We start from the raw sequence: 27,172 nt of genomic DNA, 5'->3' as shown, positions 1-27,172 counted from the left end.
CACATTTTCTGAAATGACCGATATGGAGCTGTCAGAGGAAGTGGTTGAGGCAGGTAGATAGGTACATGGATAAGAAATGTTTACAACAGGGGGTCCCAACCTGGGGTCCACAAACCCCTTGGTTAATGGGAGGGGGGTCCTTACCATAACAAAAGATTGGTTACCCCTGATTTAGAAGGTTATGGGCCAGATGGGGGCAACGGGACTACCGTAGATGGTAATCTTGGTTGGCATAGACCAGTTGCGCAGAAGGCAGTTTCCATACTCTGAGTCTAACTGATGGGCTTTTTCTCATTGGCAGGTACGTCGGGCGTGAGCCAGCCTCTGCCCCTGCCACTGGTAACAAGAACACTCACTTACAGGAGCTCAAAAGATTCCTGGACACCAGCTTTAACTTGGACGCTTTCAAGAACCTGGACAATTAATGGCTTCCCGTGGATTCACTCTGCATCTGAAACTTCATCTTCCGTCCTTACTCTTAGGGTCTAGGCTGTGCATGCTACTGAGATCTTCTAACCGTACAATTGGCAAGAGGCTTGTATCTGTGGCATTAATTTCAGATGGGGAGAAATGAAAATACCTCGATCCGAGACAGATTATCAAGCAGAAAACAGCTAAACAGGCCACCGATGCTTTTGCTTCACACGATCCACTTTTTAAAGATGTCTGATTTAGTTTCTCTGAGCAGTTGAAGTAATGGGGTGTGGTTTGTAAATTTTGTGAATAATGAATTTTTCTATTTCTAATCTGGCCACGAGCCATCTCCTGGCTGATGGCCAGGTCACATTCAGATTTTAGCAACTCTCTCCGCTGCTGCACAAGTTTTACCCAAGACTTTGACAGTTACTGTTTAGGAAAGGCAGTGCACTTTAGCCTGTGCCAAAATCAAGAGATTTCATTTATCTGTCTACAGGAGCCGGGGCCGGAGGGGAAGTTTTATCTCAGTTACCACTTATTGAAACTGCTTAGTACAAAAACTGATTTATTTATTTTGGTACAAATAAAGTTTTCAATCAGATATAGCTTCATCAATAAATGACGTTCTCCTCACGTTATACTTTGTTGTTTTGTTTTTAAAAGTATCGCCTCTTTCCCTTTCTTCGGTTGTCCACAGTTCTCCCCTGTCAGATTCCTTCTTCCACCAATCATTTCCCAGCTTCTTACTCCATCCCTTTTCCCCACCCACCACACTGTGCGGTTCCTTTTCCGAAAGTATGCCTTGGGGGTGAGGAGAAGGGAATAGGAAGGTTTGAGAGTCAAAATCAGATTCATTTATGCATCACATGCATCGAAACATGGTGAAATGTGTTGTTTGTATTAACAACCAACCAAACCTCAGGATGTGCTGGAGGCAGCCCGCAAGTGTCGCCACACTTTCTGGCGCCAACACAACGCGCCCATAGTGTTCAACAGAGGTAACAACACAACAAGCCCCTGTCCTCACTCCCACCACCTTCCCACGCACAGCCAGAAAGCATAGAGGAAACAGTTTTGTGGAGCTGGAGGAAGCGCAGAGGACCAAGGCTTTGGAGAACTTCAAAGATGATCCAGATTTGAAATCACTACTTGAAGGAAAAGGACAGGAAATCATGGGGAGCAGCATATGAAAAAACGTTTGGAACCAGTTGGAAGTTAGTGTGAGGAGAGAGGTTGGAATAATATTGGATAAAGCAACACTTGTCATTACAGCAAGAATTAGTTCTGCCATTCAAAAGATTTAAGCTTAAGATTAGCTTTATTAACCAAGCAAAACCCCCTTTTCCAAAATCAGTGCTAGAGAAAATCAAGGTCACTTCTGGGACATCTGACATTTCAATCTGAGCCCTTTCCAGGACTGGAAATGAAGGGGGAAGGAGCCAGAATAGGAAGGTATGGGGGGAAGAGGAAGGGAAAGAGTACAAGTTGGCAGGTAATAGTTGAGACCAGGTAAGTGGGAAGATAGCGGGAGATAAGTAAACTTGTGGGCCTGAAGTTAGATACATCCCCTGGTCCTGATGGAATGATTTACAAAATTCTCTGGGCAGGTCCCAGCGGATTGGAAGACGGTGAATGTCATGCCACTGTTCAAAAGAGGATGTAGACAAAAGGCACGTAACTATAGGCCAGTTAGTTTAACATCTGTAGTTGGGAAAATTCTTGAAGCTATCATTAAATAAGAAATAGCAAGGCATCTGGAAAGATGTGGATCCATTAGACACAGCATGGATTCAGCAAAGGCAGGTCCTGTTTCACAAACTTACTGAAGTTCTTTGAGGATCTAATGAGTGCAGTGGATAGACGGGAACAGAAGGATGTTTATTTACTTGAATTTCCAGAAAGCAGTCAATAAGGTGCCACATAAAAGACTTGTCCATAAGATAAGGATGCATAGAGTTGGAGGTGATATATCAGCAGCGATACAGGATTGGTTAACTAATAGAAAGCAGAGAGTTGGGATACATGGGTGTTACTCTGATTGGCAATCATGGTGAGCAGTGTGTCTCAGGGGTCGGTGCTGGGCCCGCAACTGTTCACTATATACATCAGCAGTCTGGCAGAGGGGACCGAGTTTGCTGATGATACTAAATTGTGCAGAAGATAGAGAGAGTGTGCAGAGAGATATAGTTAGATTGAGTGGGCATGGGTCTGGCAGTGTTGGTAAATGCGAGGTCATCCACTTTGGAAGGAGAAATGAAAGAGCAGATTATCATTTAAATGTTAAAAAATTGCAGCATTTTGCTGTGCAGAGGAACTTGGGAGTGCGTGTACATGTATCAAAAGGTTGGTTTGCAGGTGCAGCAGGCTATCAAGAATGCGAATGGAATGCTGGCCTTTATTGCTAGAGGGATTGAATTTAAGAGCAGAGAGTTTATGCTGCAACTGTACAGGGTTCTGGTGAGGCTGCACTTGGGAGTACTGTGTGCAGTTCTGGTCTTACTTGAAAAAGGATTTACTGGCTGTGGAGGTGGTACAGAGGAGGTTCACCAGGTTGATTCCAGGGATGAGGGGGTTAGACTATGAGGAAGATTGAGTTGCCTGGGACTGTACTTACTGGAATTCAGAAGAATCAGATGAGATCTTATAGAAATATATAAAACAATGAAAGGGATAGGTAAGATAGAGGCAGGAAAGTTGGTTCCACTGGTAGGTGAGACTAGAACTAGGAGACATAACCTCAAGATTCGGGGGAGTAGATTTAGGATGGAAATGAGATGAGGAACTACCTTTCCCAGAGGGTGGTGAATCTGTGGAATTCTCTACCCAATGAAGCAGTGGAAGCTACCTCAGTAAATATATTTAAGACAAGGTTGGATAGATACTTTTGCATAGTAGAGGGATTAAGGGTTTTGGGGAAAAGGCAGGGGGGTGGAGATGAGTCCATGGCCAGACCCGCCATGATCTGAATGGCAGAGCAGGCTGAACAGACCAGATGGCCGACTCCTACTCCTAGTTACGCTCTTATGAAGTAAGAAGCTGGATGGTGATAGGTGGAAGAAATAGTGTGCTGACGGAAGAATCTGATAGGACACAAGTGGACCACGGGACAAAGGGAAGGAGGGGGGAACCAGGAGCAAATACACAAGTGAGGAGAAGAGGAGAGCTGCAATGGGGAATGGAAAAACAAAGGGTGGGAGAATTTACAGTAAGCGAAATCAACGTTCACAACCACCTCCTTTGAACTATGGTTATCAGAAGGCAAGGGAGCCATTTAATTTCGCAACAGGTCACAACCAACCTGGAAACAACAACCCCAATTCTGTTATGCATTTACTGTATTATCAATTTATACACTCAAAGATTTCAGCAGTATACCCCAACCCTCCTCCCCTGCCCGCATCATACACGAGCAGACAGTTCAACTGGTGGGAGCAGGGTACTGCATCTAAAACTGATACAGGCTGCATCTGGGGTTCTGAGCAACAGGCAGAATTGGTGGCTTCTCAAACCCACTGGATTAGGTGATGGAAACATTGCATTTGTGTTCTTCGTTGGTCACGTCACAGTGGGCAAGAGGAACTATTCTTTGCTGCGTCAATAGAACCATGTGTGCTGCCAGTGTCCTTGTCTAAATGTCAGCGCCCAGCTGTCCCGCCATTCTCGTTCCCCTGCACCCTACATGTTTATTTGACAGAAGTGCTTATGCAACTTCTCTTCAGTGACATTAATGGTCTTTGCTTTCACAGGTCAACATGTTGATGCAGCTACACACAAGGCACATCAGCTGCCATAATTCATTAGCAGTTTCAGATTTTGCTGGTCACTAAGGACACCAGTAAATTTTTACAGATGTACTGTAGAGAGCATTCTAACTGGTCGCATCACCATCTGGTATGGAGGGGCCACACTGCACAGGATCGGAAAATCGCTGCAGAGGGTTACAAACGCAGGCAGCTCCATCATGGGCACTGGCCTCCACGGCATCCAGGGCACCTTCAAATGTGGTGCCTCAAAAAGGCACCATCCATCACCCAGGACAGGCCCTCTTCTCATTGCTACCATCAGGGAGGAGGTACAGGAGCCCGAAGACACACACCATCTTAGGCTCTTTTTGCACCATTTAAAAAATTTTTAATGTATATTTCTTATTGTAATTTATATTATGTGTCACACTGTAATGCTCCCGGCAAAACAACAGATTTCTCGACATATGTCAGTGATATTCAACCTGATTCTGATATGTAGTGAATTCCAAGCCATAACTGCTTGCTTCATTAGAGTTTTTCCTCACCTTCCCTACCTGCTGCCGTACCTCCTGCCAGATCCTTAAATCTGTCTTATATTCCATATTTCCATCATTTGGCACTTTAGGTGACATTGCAGATTACTGAGAGCCCGTTTCTCCATTCCCACATTCACTTTGCCTTACAACCATCACCTTTGAACATGGTCAGCTATTTTCCCCCACAGAGTACATAATAAGTGGAGCCACTCTAACCACCAGGGAATCCTCCACGCAAAGAGTTAATCTTGACCATTTTAACCCTAAGAGTAGGTCCATGCACGACGCAGGCGTTCCACATTCTCTTCGCCTCTCCTCAGCACAATGTAACGTCTTCTCAGTGTCCAGCTGATTCGGGAGAAGTTCTCACTGAGATTTGCTCCCCAGTCGTTGGCTGGCATCTGCTCCCCTTCAGCTGTCAGTACCGCCCCCTTAAACAGTCCACGTTGCTCTGAATGAAATCGTAAAGGTCTGGTCGGCTCCTTGTGACAGCCATTTGCGAGTATTTCTCCAGAAGGTTGTAGATTTGTCCTGTGTGAAAGGCAGTGAGTCAGCGTCCACAAATGGCTCATGGCCTCCCACCCTGAGCTGTCGGCAGATTCGCACCCTCAGCTGCCCTGAGGGTGATAGGGTACAGCCTTCCCCCAGCTAACGAATGCCAGTGCAGGCCTTCGTAAGCTATGCAAATTCAAGAATCGAAACCAGCATCCACTCCCATCTTTCACACAAAATGGCATGGTGTACATAACACACCCTGAATATTACACACACCACCCTGACTCAAAATAACACAACGTACAGTCTTCCCACATTCAATACACCACAGTCCCACACACTCAACAGTTCTACATACAGAATAGAAACATAGAAAACCTACACCACAATACAGGCCCTTCGGCCCACAGTGCTGTGCCAGCATGTACTTATTTTAGAAATAAGCTCCATGTACCTATCCAAGAGTCTCTTAAAAGGACCTATTGTATCTGCCTCCACCACTGTCCCCAACAGCCCATTCCACGCATTAACCACTCTGCGTAAAAAACTTACCCCTGACATCTCCTCTGTACCTACTTCCAAGTACCTTAAAACTGTGCCCTCTCGTGCTAGCCATTTCAGCCCAAGGAAAAAGCCTCTGACTATCCACACGATCAATGCCCCTCATCATCTTGTACACCTCTATCAGGTCACCTCTCATTCTTCAGACCCCAAGATCCCTCTGATCCTCCACACTGACAACAGTCTCACCATTAATACTACGTCTGTATATTCTGCCATCATATTTGACCTACCAAAATGAACCACCTCACACTTATCTGGGTTGAACTCCATCTGCCACTTCTCAGCCTAGTTTTGCATCTTATCGATGTCCCACTGTAACCTCTGACAGTCCTCCACACTATCCACAACACCCCAACCTTTGTGTCATCAGCAAATTTACTAACCCATCCCTCCACCTCCTTATCCAGGTCACTTATAAAAATCACGAAGAGAAGGGGTCCCAGAACAGATCCCTGAGGCACACCACTGGTCACCGACCTCCATGCAGAATATGACCCATCTAAAACCACTCCTTGCCTTCTGTGGGTAAGCAAGTTCTGGATCCACAACGCAATGTCCCCTTGGATCCCATGCCTCCTTACTTTCTCAATAAGCCTTGCATGGGGTACTTTATCAAATGTCTTGCTGAAATCCATATACACTACATCTACTGCTCCACCATCATCAATGTGTTTAGTCACATCCTCAAAAAATTCAATCAGGCTCGTAAGGCACGACCTGCCTTTGACAAAGCCATGCTGACTATTCCTAATCATATTATGCCTCTCCAACTGTTCATAAATCCTGCCTCTCAGGATCTTCTCCATCAACTTACCAATCACTGAAGTAAGACTCACAGGCCTATAATTTACTGGGCTATCCCTACTCCCTTTCTTGAATAAGGGAACAACATCTGCAACCCTCCAATCCTCCGGAACCTCTCCCGTCCCCACTAATGATGCAAAGATCATTGCCAGAGGCTCAGCAATCTCCTCTCTTGCCTCCCACAGTAGACTGGGGTACATCTCATCCAATCCCAGAGACTTATCCAACTTGATGCTTTCCAAAAGCTCCAGCACATCCTCTTTCTTAATGTCTACATGCTCAAGCTTTTCAGTCCGCTGTAAGTCATCCCTACAATCGCCGAGGTCCTTTTCCGTAGTAAATATTGAAGCAAAGTATTCATTAAGTATCTCCACTACCTCCCCTGGTTCCATACACACATTTCCACTGTCACACTTGAGTGGTCCTATTCTCTCACGTCTTATTGCTCTTCACATACTTGTAGAATGCCTTGGGGTTTTCCTTAATCCTGCTCGCCAAGGCCTTCTCATGACTCCTTCTGGCTCTCCTAATTTCCTTCCTGTTAGCCTTATAATTTTCTAGATCTCTATCATTATCTAGTTTATTGAATCTTTCGGAAGCTTTTCTTTTCTTCTTGCCTTTGTACACCATGGTTCCTGTACCCTACCATCCTTTCCCTGTCTCATAGGAACGTACCTATGCAGAACGCCACGCAAATGTCCCCTGAACATTTGCCACATTTCTGCCGTACATTTGTCCCAAGTTCCTAGCTTCATATTTCCCCTTACTCCAATTAAATGCTTTCCTAACCCTAACTTGTCTGTTCCTATCCCTCTCCAATACTAACGTAAAGGAGTTAGAATTGTGATCACTATCTCCGAAATGCTCTCCCACTGAGAGACTTGACACCTAACCAGGTTCATTTCCCAATACCAGATCAAGTACAGCCTCTCCTCTAGTTGATTTATCTACATATTGTGTCAGGAAACCTTCCTGAACACACCTAACAAACTCCACCCATTGCTCTGTGGAGATGCCAATCAATATTGGAGAAATTAAAATCTTCCATCACAACCTGTTATTATTGCACTGTTCCAGAATCTGTCTCCCTATCTGCTCCTTGATGTCCCTGTTACTATTGGGTGGTCTATAAAAAACACCCAGTAGAGTTATTGACCCCTTCCTGTTTCTAACTTCCACTCACAGAGACTCCGCAGACAATCCCTCCATGACTTCCTCCTTTACTGCAGCCATGACGCTATCTCTGATCAACAGTGCTACGCTCCCACCTCTTTTGCCCCCTTCCCTGTCCTTTCGGAAACATCTAAAGCCTGGCACTCTAAGTAGCCATTCCTGCCCCTGAGTCAACCAAGTCTCTGTAATGGCCACAACAGTATAGCTCCAAGTACTGATCCACGCTCTAAGCTCATCCGCTTTGTTCATGATACTCCTTGCATAAAAATAGACACATCTCAAACCATTGGTCTGAGCGTCTCCCTTCTCTATCACCTGCCTATCCTCCCTCTCACAGTGCCTAGAAGCTTTCTCTATTTGTGAGCCAACAGCCCCTTCCTCCGTCTCTTCAGTTTGGTTCCCAACCCCCAGCAATTCAAGTTTAAACTCTCCCCAATAGCCTTAGAAAACCTCCCCGCCAGGATATTGGTCCCCCTCAGATTCAAGTGCAACCCATCCTTATTGTACAGGTCACGCCTGCCCCAAAAGAGGTCCCAATAATCCAGAAATCTGAACCCCTGCCCCCTGCTCCAAACTCTCAGCCACACATTTATCCTCCACCTCATTCTATTCCTATACTCACTGTCGCGTGGCACATGCAGTAATCCCGAGATTACTACCCTTGTGGTCCTGCTTCTCAACTTCCTTCCTAACTCCCTATAGTCTGTTTTCAGGACCTCCTCCCTTTTCCTACCTACGTTGTTGATACCAATATGTACCACGGCCTCTGGCTGTTCTCCTTCCCACTTCAGGATATTGTGGATGCGACCAGAAACATCCCAGACCCTGGCAACTGGGAGGCAAACTACCATCCGTGTTTCTTTCCTGCGTCCACAGAATTGCCCGTCTGCCCTCCTGACTATAGAGTCCCCTATCACTGCTGCCATCATCTTCCTTTCCCTACCCTTCTGAGCCACAGGGCCAGACTCTGTGCCAGAAGCACGGCCATTGTTGCTTCCCCCAGGCAGAAGGTACAGGAACCGAAAGGTCTACACTTGATGATTTAGAAAGAGCTTCTTCCCCTCTGCCGTCAGGTTTCTGAACGGTCCTTAAGTCCAGCCTCATTCTTCTTTTGAACTATTTTTGTAATATACAGTAATGTTTGTCTTGCACTGTACCACTGACGCAAAACAACCAATTTCACGACACCCATCAGTGATCATAACCTGGTTCCGATTCTGTACTGTCTTCAGTGAGGACATGCAGCATTCCCCGACCTCGAATCACGCCCCACCATCCACTCTCTCCACTCCCCCCATGTTCACCACCACCCTCTCTCTGTTTCTTACTTACCCACAGTGACATTTCTGCTTTGCAAAACTTGATGCATTTTCTGTATGGCTGTCTTCGAGTTAACGTCTCCAAAGGTGAAGTACACCACGTTCCTCTGAGCCTGGGCAGCAGCCATGATCTGAATGAGAGCTGCGAAGAGGAAGAGGGGTTTCAGTGTCCATGTGTCTGCCACCCCTCCCCCTTACCAAAACACCACCTGCTGCAACTACTAACACAAGAGATGCTACAAATGCTGGAAATCCAGAGCAACGCACACAGAATACAGGAGGAACTCGGCAAGTCAGGCAGCCCCTCCGGAGAGGAATGAAGAGTGAATGATTCAGGCCAACACTTTCAGTACAGTACGCTGGATGAACTCAGCAGGTCGGGCAGCATCAGTTAGAAACATGCGTCTCAGATAGCCTCTGACAACCAAGTCCAGCTCCTGGCCTTCACGTGTGGCTTACCGTAGCTACTAAACCCGGCTGAACTGTTGTGACTGACAGGAGAAAGGGCAAAGGTGCCTTAAAACCAGTTGCTTTGGGCAGCAAACCCAGAGGAAAAGTCCAGGCTGGAGCCTCTAAGGCAGCCCTACGTTGAGTTCAACAACGACTGGCCACTTCTGCAAGGCCACCGGTAGCGGTCCCAGCATTCCTTTGGGTTTATCGGCTGTGTGGAGAGGGGGAGCCTGATGCATGGGCGACAGCTTGGTCTCTGTATTGAAGTGCCTTGACTTGCACATCACCTAGACAGTTAGGATGCAATATTCATCGTGAACCCTGACCAATGGGTGGGGAGGCGGTAATTTAAACCTCATTCTGATCCTTAATGGCTTAGTGTCTCCACCTGCAGCAGCCTGCTGGTGTTAAATCAGCCCCAGTATTCACCGAACCCTGTTGGGCCGTTCTACAGACAGTATTTAACAAATCTGCCAACCTTTCAGCTTTACGTCTCCGTTGAAAGCTCCACAGCCCCAGTTGCCCGTGGCAACAGCTGTCCGCTGGCTGTCTGGTATCACACGACATGAAAATCCACAGTAGGCCTTCAGAACAGAACAAAAGGTTACAAGAATTTCAGCTCAAAGCCACGGAATCCGAAAAAAGATGGTATCTTTTTGCAAAATCTCTGATTTTAGATTTCAGGTTTTGAACTCCAGGCCTCGACCTCTGGACATGCAGGGACCTTCAACCCAGGGACACGCCAATCTGAAGGGACACCGAGTCTCATCTGCAGCGCCCACCTACCAAGGGGATCGCTAATCTTTGTCCCTAGTGCCTGACATCATGATCTTTGACCCCATAGCCCTCTGACCTGGATTCCATCCACCAGCTCCTGACCCTGACTCTTCATTTATCACACCTGACCTCTAACTTCCCCTCATCCCTGCCCCTAAGCCATTATCTGACAACCAAACTCCCCCCAAAACCATCCGTACAAACCTCAAAAACTAGGCCTGAGTCACAACCTCTTCGGTTGCCACCGGCGACTCAACCTGCCACCCTGTCTCACCACCGTTATCCCTCCACGACAGTGGCCACCTGACTGGGGTAGGCTTCACAGGGGCTGTACCAGATGTGGGGTCCACACTCATTAAGGGTTAACGGAGCTCCAGGCAGACTGGCACCCCCCCCACCCCAGCCCATGGGCACGAGATCTAGTCACAGCTGCCCAGACATGGCCTAGCAAAACCAACCGACAGGGCCTTGGGTGGGGGGAGCTCTGAGCATGGAGTCATCGTGCACCAGAGGAAAAGGGCCAGTTCCCACAGTGTCAAGGAGAGAGGCCACAGCTTGAGCTCAAGTACTTTATTCCCTGGAGCGTGGAGGAATGAGAGGAGATTTGATAGAGGCATGAGAGGCATAGATAGAGTAAATGCAAGCAGAAGTTGGATGAGACTAGAACTAGGTTAGAGGTCAAAGGTGAAATGTTTAAGGGGAACCTGAGGGGGAATTTTCTTCACTGAGTGGTGGATGTGGGTTCAATATTTAAGAAGTTTGGAGGGCTGTGGACCAGGTTGATGCCACGAGGTAGGGATCAGTAGGGATCAGATGGGCCAAAGGGCCTGTTCCTATGCTGTAGTGCTCTATAACTCTAAGAACTGGAGAATGGTGCAACAAACACCATTTGAGACACCAAAAGGCACTTTGCACATTTGCCACCCATCCCCTATCCCCAGTGTCCTTGTCCTTAAAAGTCAGTCGAACTGGATGAACATCCACGTCGGCCCCAGCAGTGAAACTTCTCATCGTTTTCCAAACAGGCCCTTCAGTCATCATGGTCAAGCCATCGGCCACCCACGTGCAACAATCCTACACTCATTCTCCCCACATTCCCATCAATTCCCCACAGATTCCACCACCCAACTCAAGGAGTTGGGGCAACTAGATGTCTAATTAACCTACAAGATTAACCCATCTCAGAAAGGACGTGTTGTCACTGGAGACAGTCCAGAGCAGGTTCACGAGGATGATTCCAGGAATGAAAGGTTTAACACATGAGGAGCGTTTGGCAGCTTTGGGCCTGTACTCACTGGAATTTAGAAGAATGCGGGGGGATCTCATTGAAACCTACTGAATGTTGAAAGGACTAAAGAGGGCGGATGTGGAGAGGATGTTTCCTATGGTGGGGGTGTCCAGAACGAGAGAGTACAGCCTCAAAACTGAGGGATGACCTTTTAGAACAGAAGGAAGGAGGATTTTTTTTAGCCAGAAAGTAGTGAATCTGTGGAACGCTCTGCCACAGACTGCAGTGGTCAAGTCCGTGGGTATATTCAAAGTGGAAGTTGATAGACTCGTGATTGTTTGGGGCATCAAGGGATATGGTGAGAGGCAGGTGTATGGGGTTAAATTGGATCCGGGATCAGCCATGATGGAATAGCGGAACGGACTCGATAGGCTGGATGGCCTAATTCTGCTCCTATGTCTTATGGTCTTGGGGCAACGGTGTCCAATTAACCCAGCTACACGGACGTGCAATTGTAGGGGAGAGCACGCCCACTTCATGTAGACTGCGCCCAAGGTCAGGATCGAACCCAGGTCTCTAGAGGGGCTCTATCAGCTGAGCCACCGCTGGTGAGAAGCGGCTCCAGCCTCTGTATCACCATGACATAACATCGTCGCTCTCTGATTCAGCCTTCGCTGTTGGTGGGTTGGAGTTACGGGAAGAGACTGACTGGATATGGGTTGTTTTCCATGGACTGGGAGGGAAATTTGAGTGGGGGCGCCAGACTGTAAGTGGAGCAACCATCAGCAGAGGGAATTAGCTGAGAAACGAGTTTTCACCCACCAAGCGTCAGGAACCTGGGGCTCTCTGCCTGAGGAGGTGGTAGAGGTAGGGCTGGACTACTGCAACAGGACCTCAAGTGTCCTCATGCCGTGGGCATGGACCAAGATCCGAACCACAGGAAGAACCTAACAAGTCCACAGGTAGCCAGCAGGAACAGTGGGCCAAATGGCCACACTGGTGCTGGTTTGACTATGGATCCTGTAAGATGGAGGATAACAGCAAAGGGCCCACTGTGCTCTCCAATAATCTGCGAGACTTCACCCAGCAATATACTGGATCTGAAGGTAGTTTCTGAGGGATCTTTCCACCTGGTGTCCGTATTCCTGGGCCAACAGGACCGACTCCCCCAGACCGCCATTCTGCTCCCTCTGCCTTTGCTCTGAGGACTTACCTTAGTCAGCTCCCTCTTCAGGCAGTCAGGTTTGTACTGGTCAATGGGGTCGCTAAACTTCAAGGCATCGATGGCCACTATTTCTGTCTGACGACGCAGCCACGGGTCCCTGTGGTGACAGAAATCCAATGAATATATCGACACAATCTGCCCTAGGAACTCAGCAGGTCGAGCAGCGTCTGTTAGGGAGGGAGCGGAACTGTCGCCGTTTCGGGCTGGTAACGTCGGGGCTGAGAGGCGAGATCCAAGGGTCAAGGAGCAACTTGATTCACCGTATACACCGACATATTACGCATTTGCCGTGGCATGACAAGCAACAGAAAGCAACAACAGTCAACGATTATAACGGAAAAAGAATGATATAAAATTAAAATTAGAGATTAAACTACAGATATGGAATAAAATGTGAATGAATATACAAAAACCTGCATGGAGTATTTTCAATGTTAGCAATATTGTAAATCTAGTCAGCTCCATCTTGGGCACTAGACTACAAAGTACCCAGGACATCTTCAGGGAGCGGTGTCTCAGAAAGGCAGCGTCCATTATTAAGGACCTCCAGCACCCAGGACATGCCCTTTTCTCACTGTTACCATCAGGTAGGAGATACAGAAGCCTGAAGGCACACACTCAGTGATTCAGGAACAGCTTCTTCCCCTCTGCCATCCGATTCCTAAATGGACATTGAACCCTTGGACACTACATACAGTATTTCTATTTTTTTTGCATGTTTTTTTAATCTATTCAATATACCTAATCGATTTACTTGTTTATTTATTACTATTCTTTTATTTTTTTCTCTTCTATATTATGTACTGCATTGAACTACTGCTGCTGTTAACAAATTTCATGTCACATGCCGAGGCTAATAAACCTGATTCTGATTGTTGAAGTGGTTTACACTCATTGTCATAGTCATACGTTATTAATCCCGGGGGAAATTGGTTTTCATTACAGTTGCTCCATAAATAATAACTAGTAATAGAACCATAAATAGTTAAGTAATAATATGTAAATTATGCCAGTAAATTATGAAATAAGTCCAGGACCAGCCTATTGGCTCAGGGTGTCTGACCCTCCAAGGGAGGAGTTGTAAAGAGTTGTAATAGAGGGGGATGATCAGATTGACTGCTTTGATGAAGGAACTTTTAAGATGGCCTGGAGATTTCGGTGCTAACACAAGATCACAAGACAAGACAAAGGAGCAGAAGTAGGCCATTCGGCCCATCGAGTCTGCTCTGCGATGTATTTGTTTTTTATATATATAAAAAACACTGCACGCCCACCGTGTATTAACCCTAAAGCTAACCAATACAGTTATGGATGGTGGGGTGGAGAAGGCGGCAATGGCAAACCACTTGTGTGGAAAAGTTTGCCAAGAACAATCCTTGTCCTGAAGAGATCATGACGAACAAACATGGACTGTGGGAGGAAACCAGAGCACCCAGAGGAAACCCACACGGTCACGGGGAGAATGTAGAAACTCCTTACAGACAGGAGCAGGAATTGAACTCCGAGCCTGGGCACCCTGAGACATTACACTAAGCGCGACATTACGCTCCGCACCACGGTGCAGTTACGGGTCAGACAGATCCCAGCGAGAGTCTCTCACCGTGGAGTTGTGTCGTGGTGGGGTCTCGCCCATCGGTACGAGTCGCTGTACCCCGTGTACTCGCTGTATCGTTGAGCCCCTGGAAACCAGATCATCGCCATCAGTAGCCATTTCAGCATCGTTCGCTGAACTGCCCTGCACCCCTCACCATTATTTCCCCTTCAACATCTGCCCCGGGACCATCCAGGGACCCCTCACCTTCCATGCCAGGATTTCTGTCATCTTCCTCCCACCCTCTGGCACCTACATAACCGCCCACCCCGGGACACACCCCCAACACCCCCAAACCACCACAATCTTCCATCTCAGCTTGCTCCGGGACCTTGTAACCTTTCACCCCCAGACCCTGCAACCTTTCACCCCCAAAACATCCGTAATCTTTCATCTCAGCTTGCCCCTGGGACCCTGTAACCTTTCACCCCCAGACCCCACAACCTTTCACCCCCAAAACATCCGTAATCTTTCATCTCAGCTTGCCCCTGGGACCCTGTAACCTTTCGCCCCCAAAACATCCGTAATCTTTCATCTCAGCTTGCCCCTGGGACCCTGTAACCTTTCACCCCCAGACCCCACAACCTTTCACCCCCAAAACATCCGTAATCTTTCATCTCAGCTTGCCCCTGGGACCCTGTAACCTTTCACCCCCAGACCCCACAACTTTTCACCCCCACAACCATCATAATCTTCCTTCTCAGGCTAACCTTCCTCCCCACAACTTCACTCCCAGAACCCCATAACTTCACAACCCAGGACTTGCTTACCTTTCACCAATTCCCTCCCCCCTCCCACACACACACACACACACAGAACCACCACAATCCTCCCTCTCAGAAAGCCCTCTCCACCCTCAACTTTACCCCAGGACCCGCGTCATCTTACATCCCCCAGACCCCGTAACCTTTCACTCTCAAAGCATCGTAACCTTTCAACCCGGGACTGCCCCCCCCACCCCCCCGCATAACCTTTCACTGCAGGACTCTCATTATCTTACATCCCAAGACCAATATAATCCTTCACCCTGGGAACCCCTGTAACCTTTCACCCTGACCCCCCCCCAAACCACCCCGATCACGGGCAGTGTTTCTCCACAGCTGCTGTCTGACTTGCTGGATATTTCTAGCATTCTTTGTGCAGTGGGGGGGTGTCCCTCGAGCCCACCCTCTCTTGGGTGTCCGGTGCCATTCTCAGTCCCATTCCAGTTCCCCTGGGGCACCTCCCCAGACGCAAGTACTAAAAGGTACCCCTCCAGAACCAGAAATCTGTTACGCTGAGGCCCTATGGCCAGAGTCCAGGGGCTGTAAGACCACTGGGGAAGATAGAGGCCCAACTACTGCAAATCCGCGAGTCCGCTGAAGGCTGGAGGCTGGAGGTGGCCTGTTCTGTCCTGGGCTTGGAGGACTGTGTGTCAGCGTGGGAGGGAGGAACGGGGCTTGTTCTGCTGTGGTTGTCTTTGTTTGCCTTGTTGAGTTCTGTGCTGTTCTGCTGAGCGTTATGGGTGTGTTGGCACCAGAACAGGTGGTGACTCTTGCGGGCTGCCCCCAGTGTGTTGGTTGTTAACGAAAACGACACATTTCACTTCCCCCAAGCCATCAGACTCCTCAATACCCTCAGCCTGGACGGACACCAACCTACTGCCCTCTACTGTGCCTATTGTCTTGTTTATTATTTATTGTAATGCCTGCACTGTTTTGTGCACTTTATGCAGTCCTGGGTAGGTCTGTAGACTAGTGTAGTTTTGTGTTGTTTTTTACGTAGTTCAGTGTAGTTTTTGTATTGTTCATGTAGCACCATGGTCCTGAAAAACGTTCTCTTGTTCTTACTGTGTACTGTACCAGCACTTATGGTCGAAATGACAATAAAAAGTGACTTGGCTTGACTTACTTTTCGATGTACGTGTGATAAATAAATGAATCTGAAAGACAATGTTCTGGCAATGCAGACAATGTTCCAAATGGGATGTTCTCCAGATCAGATAGACCCTTGCTTGGACGTGACCCGTTATTCTCGATTTCCCGAGCATTACCTGAACCGCCAGCATCTCAGTCTCCAATTCTACTCTGGATCCCGTCCTTCCCGGACTGCCCAACCAGGGACGGGAGTGGGATCCTCACCTGTAATAACCAGACACTCGGACTCGTCCAGTCTCTCAGTGAAGAGCCTCGCCACGATCAGTTCGGGGTTGATGAGGAACCGGACTTCCTCTTGGACGAGCCCTTGGCCCAGGACACCACCTCCTACCATCGCTGAGGCAAAGTCCACCTGTGACAGAGCGACACACACGTCAAACTGCAGGCAAACCAACAGGGTTCTCGCTTAGAGAGCTCAGACAAGTAAACTTCACTCTCTGGACGAGTTCTCCCGCATGTCACCAGCCTCCCCAGAATCCAGGGCATCTTCAAAAGGCAGCCTCCATCAGTAAGGACCCCCATCACCCAGGCTGTGCCCTCTTCTCACTGCCACTGTCAGGGAGGAGGGACAGGAGTCTAAAAGCACAAAGTTTTTAGGAAAAGCTACTTCCCCTCCACCATCAGATTTTTTAAATGAACACAACCTCACTAATTTTTGCTTTGACTTATTTAGTTATGTATTAATACATATAGGTTGATACATTCTTGATTGGTCAGGGCATGAAGATGTACGGAGACAAGGCAGCAGATTGGGGCTGAGAGGGAAAATGGATCGGCCATGATGAAATGGCCAAGGGCTCGACAGGCCGAAAGGCCTAATTCTGCTCCTATATCTTATGGTCTTTTCTTGGCCTGACCCGCCCACATTGCCGAGTTTAAAGGGCTCTATTTTGTTATTTCATGCTCGTTATTTATTTCTACACTCTACTTGCTCTTTCACTGATCCTGTTTACAGTTACTATTCTATAGATTTGGCCAGTATGCCCGCAGGAAGAAGAATCTCAGGGTTGTACGTGGTGACGTGCACGCACACTGATAATAAATTTTACTTTGAACTTTGAAGGGGCCGAAGGATTTGTTAGAGCCCCTCGCGCTCTATTTGTGAACCTTGCAGGAGCAGCGCGGCTGCATAGCGGTTGGCGCCACGCTTCCCAGCGCACCAGCACCAGCCGTAAGATTGCGGTTCAGATCCCGCCGCTGTCCCTTTCTCCCCATGACCGTGTGGGTCTCCCCCGGGTGCTCAGGTTTCCTCCCCCAGTCCAAAGCCGTGCACAGGTTAGGGTTGGTACACTGTGGGAATGCTGTTTTGCCAAAGGAAAACTGGTGACACCTGCCAGCCTGCCCCCAGCACATCCTCAGACTGCATTAGTCGTTGACCCAAACATTTCACCGTATGTCTGGATGCATGTGAGACAAATAACACTAATCTTTATCTAATCTTTTCCCAGGGAGCAGGGATGTAGATCACAAACACATAGTCCAAGCTGATACTCACTCTGTCTGTCCTCAGACACAACCCCCACCCCCCTAGCCCACCCCCAGTAAGGTGGCCCAAGGTCTTGACTGCCCACGGATACCACAGGGGCTGCGTCTCTTCGGCTCCCACAGGAGGCGTGACTGTACCTATACCCGTTCCGCGTTACCTGCAACAGGCCTTTTCCCTCGTCCTCTATGGTGCCTTCACTGGTGGCACGAAGTTGGGTCACCTTACACTGAGACCTGCCGTAGACAGAAACATTTGTGGGAACAAGTTTTATAACACAATGCTTATTATATCGGTACTGAGCAAAAGAGGAAGGATTAAAAGAAAAGGGTGCACAATCCTGTGATTTCCAAAATTCCTCTGGGAAGTGGCTGACAAATGACTGGAGCTCCTCAGGAAGAGACATCATCATCATCATTATGAGTCGTGTCATATGACATCATCATTGTGTGCCGTGTTGTATGCCGTGGGCAATCCTGATCTTTCCATAACCATGATTGTTCTTGGCAATTTTTTCTACAGAAGTGGTTTGCCATTGCCTCTTTCTGGGCACCAAATTTACACCCCTCTGTAACGTCACAATTCCATTCTGCGCTTCCTCCCATCGCCAACTAAACAATAATCGATTCATCAATGAATCAGTAGCCAAATTAGAGTGACCAATTACGTTTGGAGTTACAACAGGTGACCAGGATGCTGCTGATTTATTCTGTAAAGTCCCCACTGATTTGTTCTAGGTAGAACGTTCAGCAACTTTGATTGTCCATTGCTCATGGCATCAGAGCCCTGTTACCCTGCTCCATAGGTGCTGAAAGTACCTCCAGACAACACTGGATAAACACCAGCAGGGTAACGGTTAACCTCCTCTGTAGGCACTGACAGTACCTCCAGATGTCCTGTCCTGTCTAGGTACCATATCCGATGCGGACGTTGGTGACCATGGTTTTCCAAACAGATCTATCTCTCGTTCTTTGGATGACTTCCATTTCCTTGATGTGCAGCCACCTGGCTAGGCTTTTGATGTACATAAGCCGAGGTCTTCTTCTAGGTTTGCTCCCCTCAATCTTTCCAGAGAGTATGAGTTTTTCTCGTTCATCTTTCCGCATGATGTGTCCGAGGAATCTGAGTTGTCTTTCTCTTATTGTTGGTATGAGTGATCGAACTGCTTGGGCTCTTCTGAAAACTTCCTCATTTGATGTGTGTGTGGTCCATGATATTTTTAACATTCTCCTGTAGAACCACAATTCAGCTGCTTCTAGTCTCTTTTCCACTGCTGGGGAAAAGAAACCTCCAGACAGCACGGGATAAATGCCAGCTGGGCAAGGGTTAACTTCTTTCGTAGGTGCTGAAAGTACCTGCAGACGGCACTGGATAAGTGCAAGGGTTAACCAGCCTGAGCGTGTAAACACTGAACCGTTGGACAAAGGGAACAGCGATCGTGATTGTTAAGTGATATATTGTATGTGCCCCCGTGCTGTGCGTGACTGGGATTTGCACCTTGGCCTCAGAGGAACAGTTTCCTTTGGCTGTATTCATGTGGAATGACAATTCAACTGGACCCTGACCTTGTCTCTGCCGATTTAAACCAATCCAATCTGCCTGCACATGATCCAAATCCCCCCCCATTCCCGACTGTCCAAGTGTCTCTTAACATCATTACTGCATCAGCTTCCAAACCTCACGTTTCCGGCACCCACCACTCTCTGTGTAAAATAAAACTCCACTTGTAGTTTCCCCTCTCATCTTAAACAAAGCATTTCTGCCCTGCCGATCTATTCTATCTCTGCCTCCCAGAAGTTTATAAACTTCTATCCTCTCCTCCTCCAGCTGATAGTGCAGGGGATTCCAACCTCATTTTATGACGTAGCCCAATACTGTTAATTAAGGGGTCCATGGACCCAAGTTGGGAACACCTGCTCTAGAAAACAACCAAACTCCCAATCAGAATCGGCTTTAATATCAATGAGATATGTCATGAAATTTGTCTTGTGGCAACAATACAGTGCAATACATAAAACTTTTTAAGTTACAGTAAGAACTATTTAAAAAATTAGTGCAAAAAGAGAGGAAAACAGTGAGGACCATTGAGAAATCTGATGGCAGAGGAGAAGGTGATGTTCCTAAAATGTTAAGCTTGTCCAACTTCTCCTTACAGCTCATACCTTCAAATCCAGGCAGCATCCTGGAGAATTTCGCCTGATCCCTCGCCAAAACCTCCACTTTCTCCCTGAACTGCACACGAAACCCAAAACGCAGCCCCGACCCACGTTTTATACAGTTGCAGGATGACTTTCCAACTTTTAAGCTGAGCAGGTGAGCAGGTAAAGAAGCTGTTCGCCATCTTTACCAGCCTGACATGGAAGGGCCACTGCACAGCACTACAAACTCTGCAGAGAGTTGTAAACTCAGCCAGCTCCATCGTGGACACGAGACTCCCCACCATCGAGGACATCTTCAAAAGACAATGCCTCAAAAAGGCACCATCCATCATTAAAGATCCCCACCACCCAGGTATGCCCTCTTCTCATCACTACCATCAGAGAGGAGATAGAGGAGGCCTTCCCCTCTGCCATCAGAATCCTGAGTGGACCATGAACACTTATTGTAGTTATATAATATCTATTATCTATCTATTTATCCACTTATTGACCTATAGCGAGGAATAGGTCCTTCTGGCCCTTCGAGCCACTGCCACAACAGTCTCCTGATTTTAATCCTAGCCTAATAGGTACAGGAGTAGGCTATTTGGCCCTTCGAGCCAGCACCACCATTCACTGTGATCATGGCTGATCATCCACAATCAGTATCCAGTTCCTGCCTTCTCCCCATATCCCTTCATTCCGCTATCATTAAGAGCTCTATCTAACTCTGTCTTGAAAGCATCCAGAGAATTGTCCTCCACTGCCTTCTGGGGCAGAGCATTCCACAGATCCACAACTCTCTGGGTGAAAAAGTTTTTCCTCAGCTCTGTTCTAAAATGGCCTACCCCTAATTACAGGTCAATTTACAATGACCAATTATACTGCTAACCGATATGTCTTTGGACTGTGGGAGGAAACCAGAGCACCCAGAGGAAACCCACGCGGTCACAGGGAGAACCTGCAAACTCCTTACAGACAGCAGTAGGAATTGAACCCGGGATGCTGGTACAGTAAAGCATTGTGCTGACCACGACGCTACTGGGTTGTCCTATATGTTATTTACGTATCACACTGTACTGCTGCTCCAAAACAAATTTCATTGATAATAGACCAGATTCTGATTTCTACAACTGGTCAATCACTGTTCACATTTATCTGGTCTGGAAACAATATAAAAGCACACATGGATAAAACACTCTATTCCACAGATTTCAGAGAATTTTGGATTTACTGACCTCTTCCACTCAATGGCCGAATCCAAGCCACACCTCTGAAACGTAACCAGACCTCTGGGCACTGCCGGACAGAGGGACAAGTTAGTTCAAATCTCCATTCATTAACTCCCTGACCAAAACAGGTCCAAGTCTGCCGACGTGTCCCTAATTGGGAGAACGTTGGTGACAGGAGTTAGGAACCAAGGGTAGAAGTTTGAAGGTGGGATTGTGGAATTGGCAGCAAGGCAACGTCCCGCCAAAGACAGACCACAGAATGGGTGCACAGCCCAGGCAGGAAAGGTCTTTGAAGAGCATGGCTTCCCTGTGCACAGCGGAGGGCAGCATTTGGCATTGGGAGACGAGATAAGGGGGTAACAGAAGGATGCAAGGAATTCACACTATAGGCATCCGTTAAGTCTCATGAGACCATGCATTTGCGCCTTGGAAGGTTTCCAGGGCGCAGGCCTGGGCAAGGTTGTATGGAAGACCAGCAGTTGCCCATGCTGCAAGTCTCCCCTCTCCACGCCACCAATGTTGTCCAAGGGAAGGGCATTAGGACCCATACAGCTTGGCACCAGTGTCGTCGCAGAGCAATGTGTGATTAAGTGCCTTGCTCAAGGACACAACACACTGCCTCAGCTGAGGCTCGAACTAGTGACCTTCAAATCACTAGACTGACGCATTAACACTTGGCCATGCGCCAACACCTTCACACTAAGAGGCAATTACTAACTTCAAAGTATCGTGACTTTTAACACCTGCATTGTGAATGGTGATTGATCTTGCAAATACGGAACTTAACCATCCACAAATGGCCATTATCTATAACTGCTAATCAATCATGTATAAAAATGCTTTTTCTCCGTTCAGATTTCCAAACGGGGTGGTGACAAGGACAATGCTGTTCTCCTTGTGCATGAGAACATAAAGTGGGCTTGAGAATGAGTGAGAGTTTTGGCAACAGAACGGCGGAGCCCGACAGAGGCACATAGTGATCAGCTCAGGCTGTTAAAGAGAAGGGTGAATTAATAAATGAAGCACGGAAAGAGGGCAGAAAGCCAGAACGTTACGGAGAAGAGGGCAGCCGGAGGTGAAGCAGTCATTTGTAGACACAGTGGAGTTAAGACTTCAACTTATTCAGTGAGTGTGAGGTGTGCAGGGGTCAGAAGGGGAAGCCTACACTGGAGAAAGGCTTCTAAACAACACAGGAGGCCATTCAGCCCATACAGTCTATGATAGCCCTCAAATCCATCCCACAGTTCCCTGTAACCTACTCTTTCCCACATGAGGACGAGGCTGAGAGGTGACTTGATAGAGGTAGCTTGGTAAGAGCCACAGGGAGAATAGACCCATAGAGTAGACAAGGTGGAAATGGCTTATATGAGGGGGCATAACTTTTTGGGTAATTGGAGGGAAATATAAGGGATATCAAAGGTAGTTTGGCAAATATGTTTGGGATATTAAAGAGATTCTTAAATAGGCATGTAGAAAAATGGAGAGCTATGTCAGAGGAAAGGGTTAGATTGATCTCAGCATAGGTTATAAGGTTGGCACAACATTGTGATGCCAAAGGCCCATACTGTGCTATAAAACTCTATGTCTATTGTGCCCCAGGACAATAAAACTCAGATAATTCAAAAACACAAGAGATTCTGTAGATTGGGAAATCTTGAGTATCACACACAAAATGCTGCAGGAACTCAGCAGGTCAGGATCTATAGAGGGCAATAAATAATCACCGCTTCGGTCCTGACGAAGGATCACGGCCCAAAACATTGACTGTATATTCCCCTCCACAGATCCTGCCTGACGTGCCGAGCTCCTCCAGCCCTTCATGCCTATTGCTCGAGATTTCTGGCATCTGCTGAATCTCGTGTCTGAAAATTAAACCATTGCAGGAGGCCAGTGGTCAGACTCAGTCTTAACACAGACATGCCGTTGAATCCTGGTCTTTCGGTAACCACTCACTATTTTCTGTAACCATTCTGAAGTAGCAGAAGATGGTGTTCAGTTTCTCGAACGTTCTTTGTGAGGTTATCTCAAACAACCTGTGGAGGAGAAGGTGAGAGACTATTAGCAAACTGCAGAAATGCTGGAGTCTAGCCTCTGACGTTCCACCTTATCCCTATCCCTCAAAGTACTGGGAACGGGAATACAAATGGGCCAATCAGCCCATCAAGTCTGCTCCACCATTTGATCATGGCTGATTTATTTTCCCTCTCAACCGCCATTCTCCTGCCTTCTCCCCGTAATCTCTGATGCACTGACTGATCAAGAACCTGTCAATCTCTGCTTTAAATATACCCAGTGACTTGGCCTCCACAGCCGTCTGTAGCAATGAATTCCACAGATTCACTACCCTCTGGCTAAAGAAAATTCCTCATCTTTGTCCAAAGGGATATCCCTCTATTCCGAGGCAGTGCCCCCTGGTTCTACACTCTCCCACAATAGGGAAACATCCTCTCCACATTCACTCTCTCCAGGCCTTTCAATATTTGATAGGTTTCAATGAGACCTACTCCCATCTTTCTAAACTCCAGTGAGTATCACAGCCAACAAACACGCATATATTAACCCTTTCATTTCCAGAATCGTTTTCATAAACATTCTCTGGACCCTCCCCAATGCCAGCACATCCTTTCCTAGATACGGAGTCCAAAACTGCTCACAGTACTCCAAATGCGGTCGGACCCATGCCTTACACCTTGTCCATACCTGTTGAAGTTGATGCTTGGGAATTTGAAGTACTCAGAACGGCGGTGTGTGGAATTGCGATGGGGGAACGTGCAGAAGAAGGCATTGGCCAACAGACAGGCAACCTGCTCCTGGGACATAGAGATGGCGTGTTTCATTCCCACCCTCAGCAGCTGAATGGGCTGAAACGGAGAGCAGAGGCAAGTTCCACTGAGAGAAGTTCACAGGTTACATCCAATAAATAATCTCATTTGATGCACTGACTTCCTCTCACTGGCCACTTTATTATCTACCTCCTGTACTTAATAAAGTGGCTATTGTGTGTATGTTCATGGTCTTCTGCTTCTATAGAGAGGAATAAACAATCGCTGCTTCAAGGTTTGACGCATTCAGAAATGCTCTTTGGCACACCACTGCTGTAACGTGTGGTTCTCTGAGTTACTGTCACCTTCCTGTCAGCTTGAACCAGTCTGGCCATTCTCCTCTGACCTCTCTCATTAACAAGGCGTTTTCACCCACAGAACTGACACTCACTGGATTTTTTTTTTTTTGTTATTTTGCACCATTTTCTGTAAACTCTAAACACCACTGTGCATCAAAATCCCTGGATTTAGCAGTTTCTGAGACCCTCAGACCACCCCGTGACCTTGACCGTGTAAAGATTTTCATCCCATGGTCAAAGTCACTTAGACCGTGTTTCTTCTCCATTCTGATGTTTGGTCTAAACAACAACTGAACCCCTTGACCATGTCTGCATGCTTCTATGCACTGAATTGCTGCTATGTGATTGGCTGATTAGATATTTACATTAACACAGTATACCTAATAAAGTGGCCATTGAGTGTACAAAGACGACTTATTAAAACAGAACATAGAAATCCACAGCACATCACAGGCCTTTCGGCCCACAATGTTGTGCTGACCATGAAACCTCCTCTAGAAACTGCCTAGAATTTCCCTACCGCATAGCCCTCGATTTTTCTAAGCTCTATGTAGCTATCTAAGAGTCTCTTAAAACAGCGGTCCCCAACCACCGGGCCGCAAAGCATGTGCTACCAGGCCGCAGGGAAACGATATTATTTGAGGGTATGAAGCGATATGAGTCAGCTGCACCTTTCCTCATTCCCTGTCACGTCCACCATTGAACTTGAACGTGCACGAGGTCATTACCCAGGCGAGGTCACCAGTCGCTATGAGTAAAAAACAAACATCGCTTGAGAGTTTATTTGGAAGAGGACATAAAAGACCTAACGATGATGATGACGCAGAGACAGCTGAGGCAGAGACGGCAAAAAAAAAGCTTCCTTCAACAGAAAATACGACGAGTCGTACATAATATATGGTTTAATGCGACCGGCAACTCGCACACTCCAAGCCCCCTGTGTGTGATATGTGGAGACAAGCTGTCTAATGAGGCAATGAAGCCCTCAAAACTGCTTCGGAACCTTGAGTCCAAGCACCCTGCATTTAAAGACAAACCTGTTGAGTTTTTTGAGCGGAAAAAAACATGAGCAAGTGGAACAGAAGCAAGTGCTGAGAACAACCACCTTCACAAATGCTGCTGCTCTGAGAGCGTCGAACTTAGTGACTATCTGTGTGACATCTTCAACCTGCTCAATGAACTCAGTCTGTCACCTCAGGGGAGAATGACAACTGTCTTCAAATTGGCAGATAAAGTGTCTGCTTTCAAAGCCAAACTGGAACTGTGGGGACGGCAAGTGGACAGGGGCATATTTGACTTGTTCCCAACATTAACTGGGACTTTGGGAGAGACTGAGGCTGCACCGTCTTTCTCACAGCTGGTGCGCGATCACCTAACTTCACTGTCGGCAGAATTCGAGCATTACTTTCCAACTGCAAATGACCCAAGACGTGCAAAGGAATGGGTCCGTGACCCATTTGTGAATGTCCCCCATAAATCAGCCATGTCAGCGCGGGAAAAAGATCAATTCCTCGAGCTTGCAAATGACAGTGGGTTGAAAAGTATGTTTGACATAACATCTCTGCCGGCATTCTGGATCAAAGTCAAGGCTGAATATCCTGAGATAGCCACGAAAGCACTGAAAACATTGCTTCCATTTCCAACATCTTATCGCTGTGAAGCGGAGTTTTCTGCAATGAATGCAACGAAAACTAAATTGCGGAATAGACTGGACATAAGGAACCCCCTTCGAGTATCGCTGTTTCCCATCACCCCTCGATGGGACCGTCTCGTTGCAGGAAAACAAGCCCAGGGCTCCCACTGATTCAGCGATATTGGTGTGTTGCAATGATTTTATATGTTCATACAGGGAAAATACGTGCTGTGTGTTTAATATCCAAACGTTACTTAAAATGTTATGATGCTATTGACTTATAAGTGACTTATAATTGACTTATCACTATATTCAAGGGAGGAAAATACGCACTGTGTGTTTAATATTAAATTTGTTAGATAAACCCTTTTAGAAACGACAATGAGTGTATTATTAACCACTTATAAGTGACTTATAGTTTTACCTATATTCCAGTCGTGATTAACACCCCCCACACCCGTTGGCCAGTCCACAAGAATACTGTCAGTATAAAACAGGTCCGCGGTGCAAAAAAGGTTGAGGACCCCCGTCTTAAAAGACCCTATCGTATCCGCTCCCACCAATTTCGTGGCAGTGCATTCCACGCACCCACCGCTCTGTGTGTGAAAAACTTACCTCTGACATCCCCCTTGTACCTACTTCCAAGCACCTTAAAACTATGCCCTCTCGTGTTAGCCATTTCAGCCCCAGAAAACAGCCTCTGACTATCCACATGATCAATGTCTCTCATCATCTTATACACCTCTATCAGGTCACCTCTCATCCTCCGTTGCTCCAAGGAGAAAAGGCCGAGTTCATTCAACCTAATCCCATAAGGCACGCTCTCCAATCCAGGCAACATCCCGTCTGCGTGAGATGTGGGACATTTGAGAGACTTTGAACTTTTACCGTGCTCATGGACTTCTTCATCAAGTTATGGCATTGTTGCACTGTTGTAACTATATGTTATAATTATGTGGTTTTGTTAGTTTTTTTCAGTCTTGGTCTGTCCTGTGTTTTGCGATATCACACTGGAGGAAATATTGTATCATTTCTTAATGCATGCATTACTAAATGACAATAAAAGAGGACTGTGTGTCTTCATAATCTAAAGAAAATAACCTAAATCTCCTCTGCACCCTTTCTGTAGATTCCACATCCTTCCTGCAGTGAGGCGACCAGAACTGAGCACAGTACTCCAAGTGGGGTCTGACCAGGGGCCTATATAGCTGTAACATTACCTCTCAGTTCTTATTCATGAGGTTTTTAGACAGACACAAGTCAAGTCAAGTCACTTTTTATTGTCATTTCGACCATAACTGCTGGTACAGTACACAGTAAAAAT

General features: G+C 47.1%; 2 protein-coding genes across 9 annotated transcripts in view; one reads left to right on the top strand and one right to left on the bottom strand.

Moving 5' to 3' along the window:
• The window catches only part of LOC134351085 (2-oxoglutarate dehydrogenase complex component E1), a 124,092-nt gene extending 123,043 nt beyond the window's left edge, over positions 1–1,049 (top strand). For 3 of the 4 annotated variants that reach the window (XM_063057139.1, XM_063057137.1, XM_063057140.1), the window contains one exon: positions 302–1,048. In XM_063057139.1, the coding sequence (XP_062913209.1) occupies positions 302–425 (124 nt within the window). In that variant the 3' untranslated portion in view covers positions 426–1,048. Of the gene's footprint in view, positions 1–301 lie in introns of all 4 variants that reach the window. The other variant, XM_063057138.1, reaches the window with a different exon arrangement.
• Positions 1,050–1,233: 184 nt separating this feature from the next.
• Positions 1,234–27,172, bottom strand: part of LOC134351086 (poly(ADP-ribose) glycohydrolase-like) — a 50,859-nt gene continuing 24,920 nt past the window's right edge. For all 5 annotated transcript variants that reach the window (XM_063057143.1, XM_063057142.1, XM_063057141.1 and 2 more), the window contains 10 exons: positions 23,795–23,955; positions 23,048–23,127; positions 21,101–21,161; positions 17,885–17,960; positions 16,446–16,593; positions 14,335–14,413; positions 12,723–12,831; positions 9,983–10,088; positions 9,068–9,196; positions 1,234–5,230 (listed from right to left, as the gene is read on the bottom strand). In XM_063057143.1, the coding sequence (XP_062913213.1) occupies positions 5,118–5,230; positions 9,068–9,196; positions 9,983–10,088; positions 12,723–12,831; positions 14,335–14,413; positions 16,446–16,593; positions 17,885–17,960; positions 21,101–21,161; positions 23,048–23,127; positions 23,795–23,955 (1,062 nt within the window). In that variant the 3' untranslated portion in view covers positions 1,234–5,117. The remainder of the gene's footprint in view (positions 5,231–9,067; positions 9,197–9,982; positions 10,089–12,722; positions 12,832–14,334; positions 14,414–16,445; positions 16,594–17,884; positions 17,961–21,100; positions 21,162–23,047; positions 23,128–23,794; positions 23,956–27,172) is intronic.

This window comes from Mobula hypostoma, chromosome 8 (genome assembly GCF_963921235.1).
Source record: "Mobula hypostoma chromosome 8, sMobHyp1.1, whole genome shotgun sequence".
Classification (NCBI taxonomy): domain Eukaryota; kingdom Metazoa; phylum Chordata; class Chondrichthyes; order Myliobatiformes; family Myliobatidae; genus Mobula; species Mobula hypostoma.
This window is presented reverse-complemented; position numbering and strand designations above follow the sequence as displayed.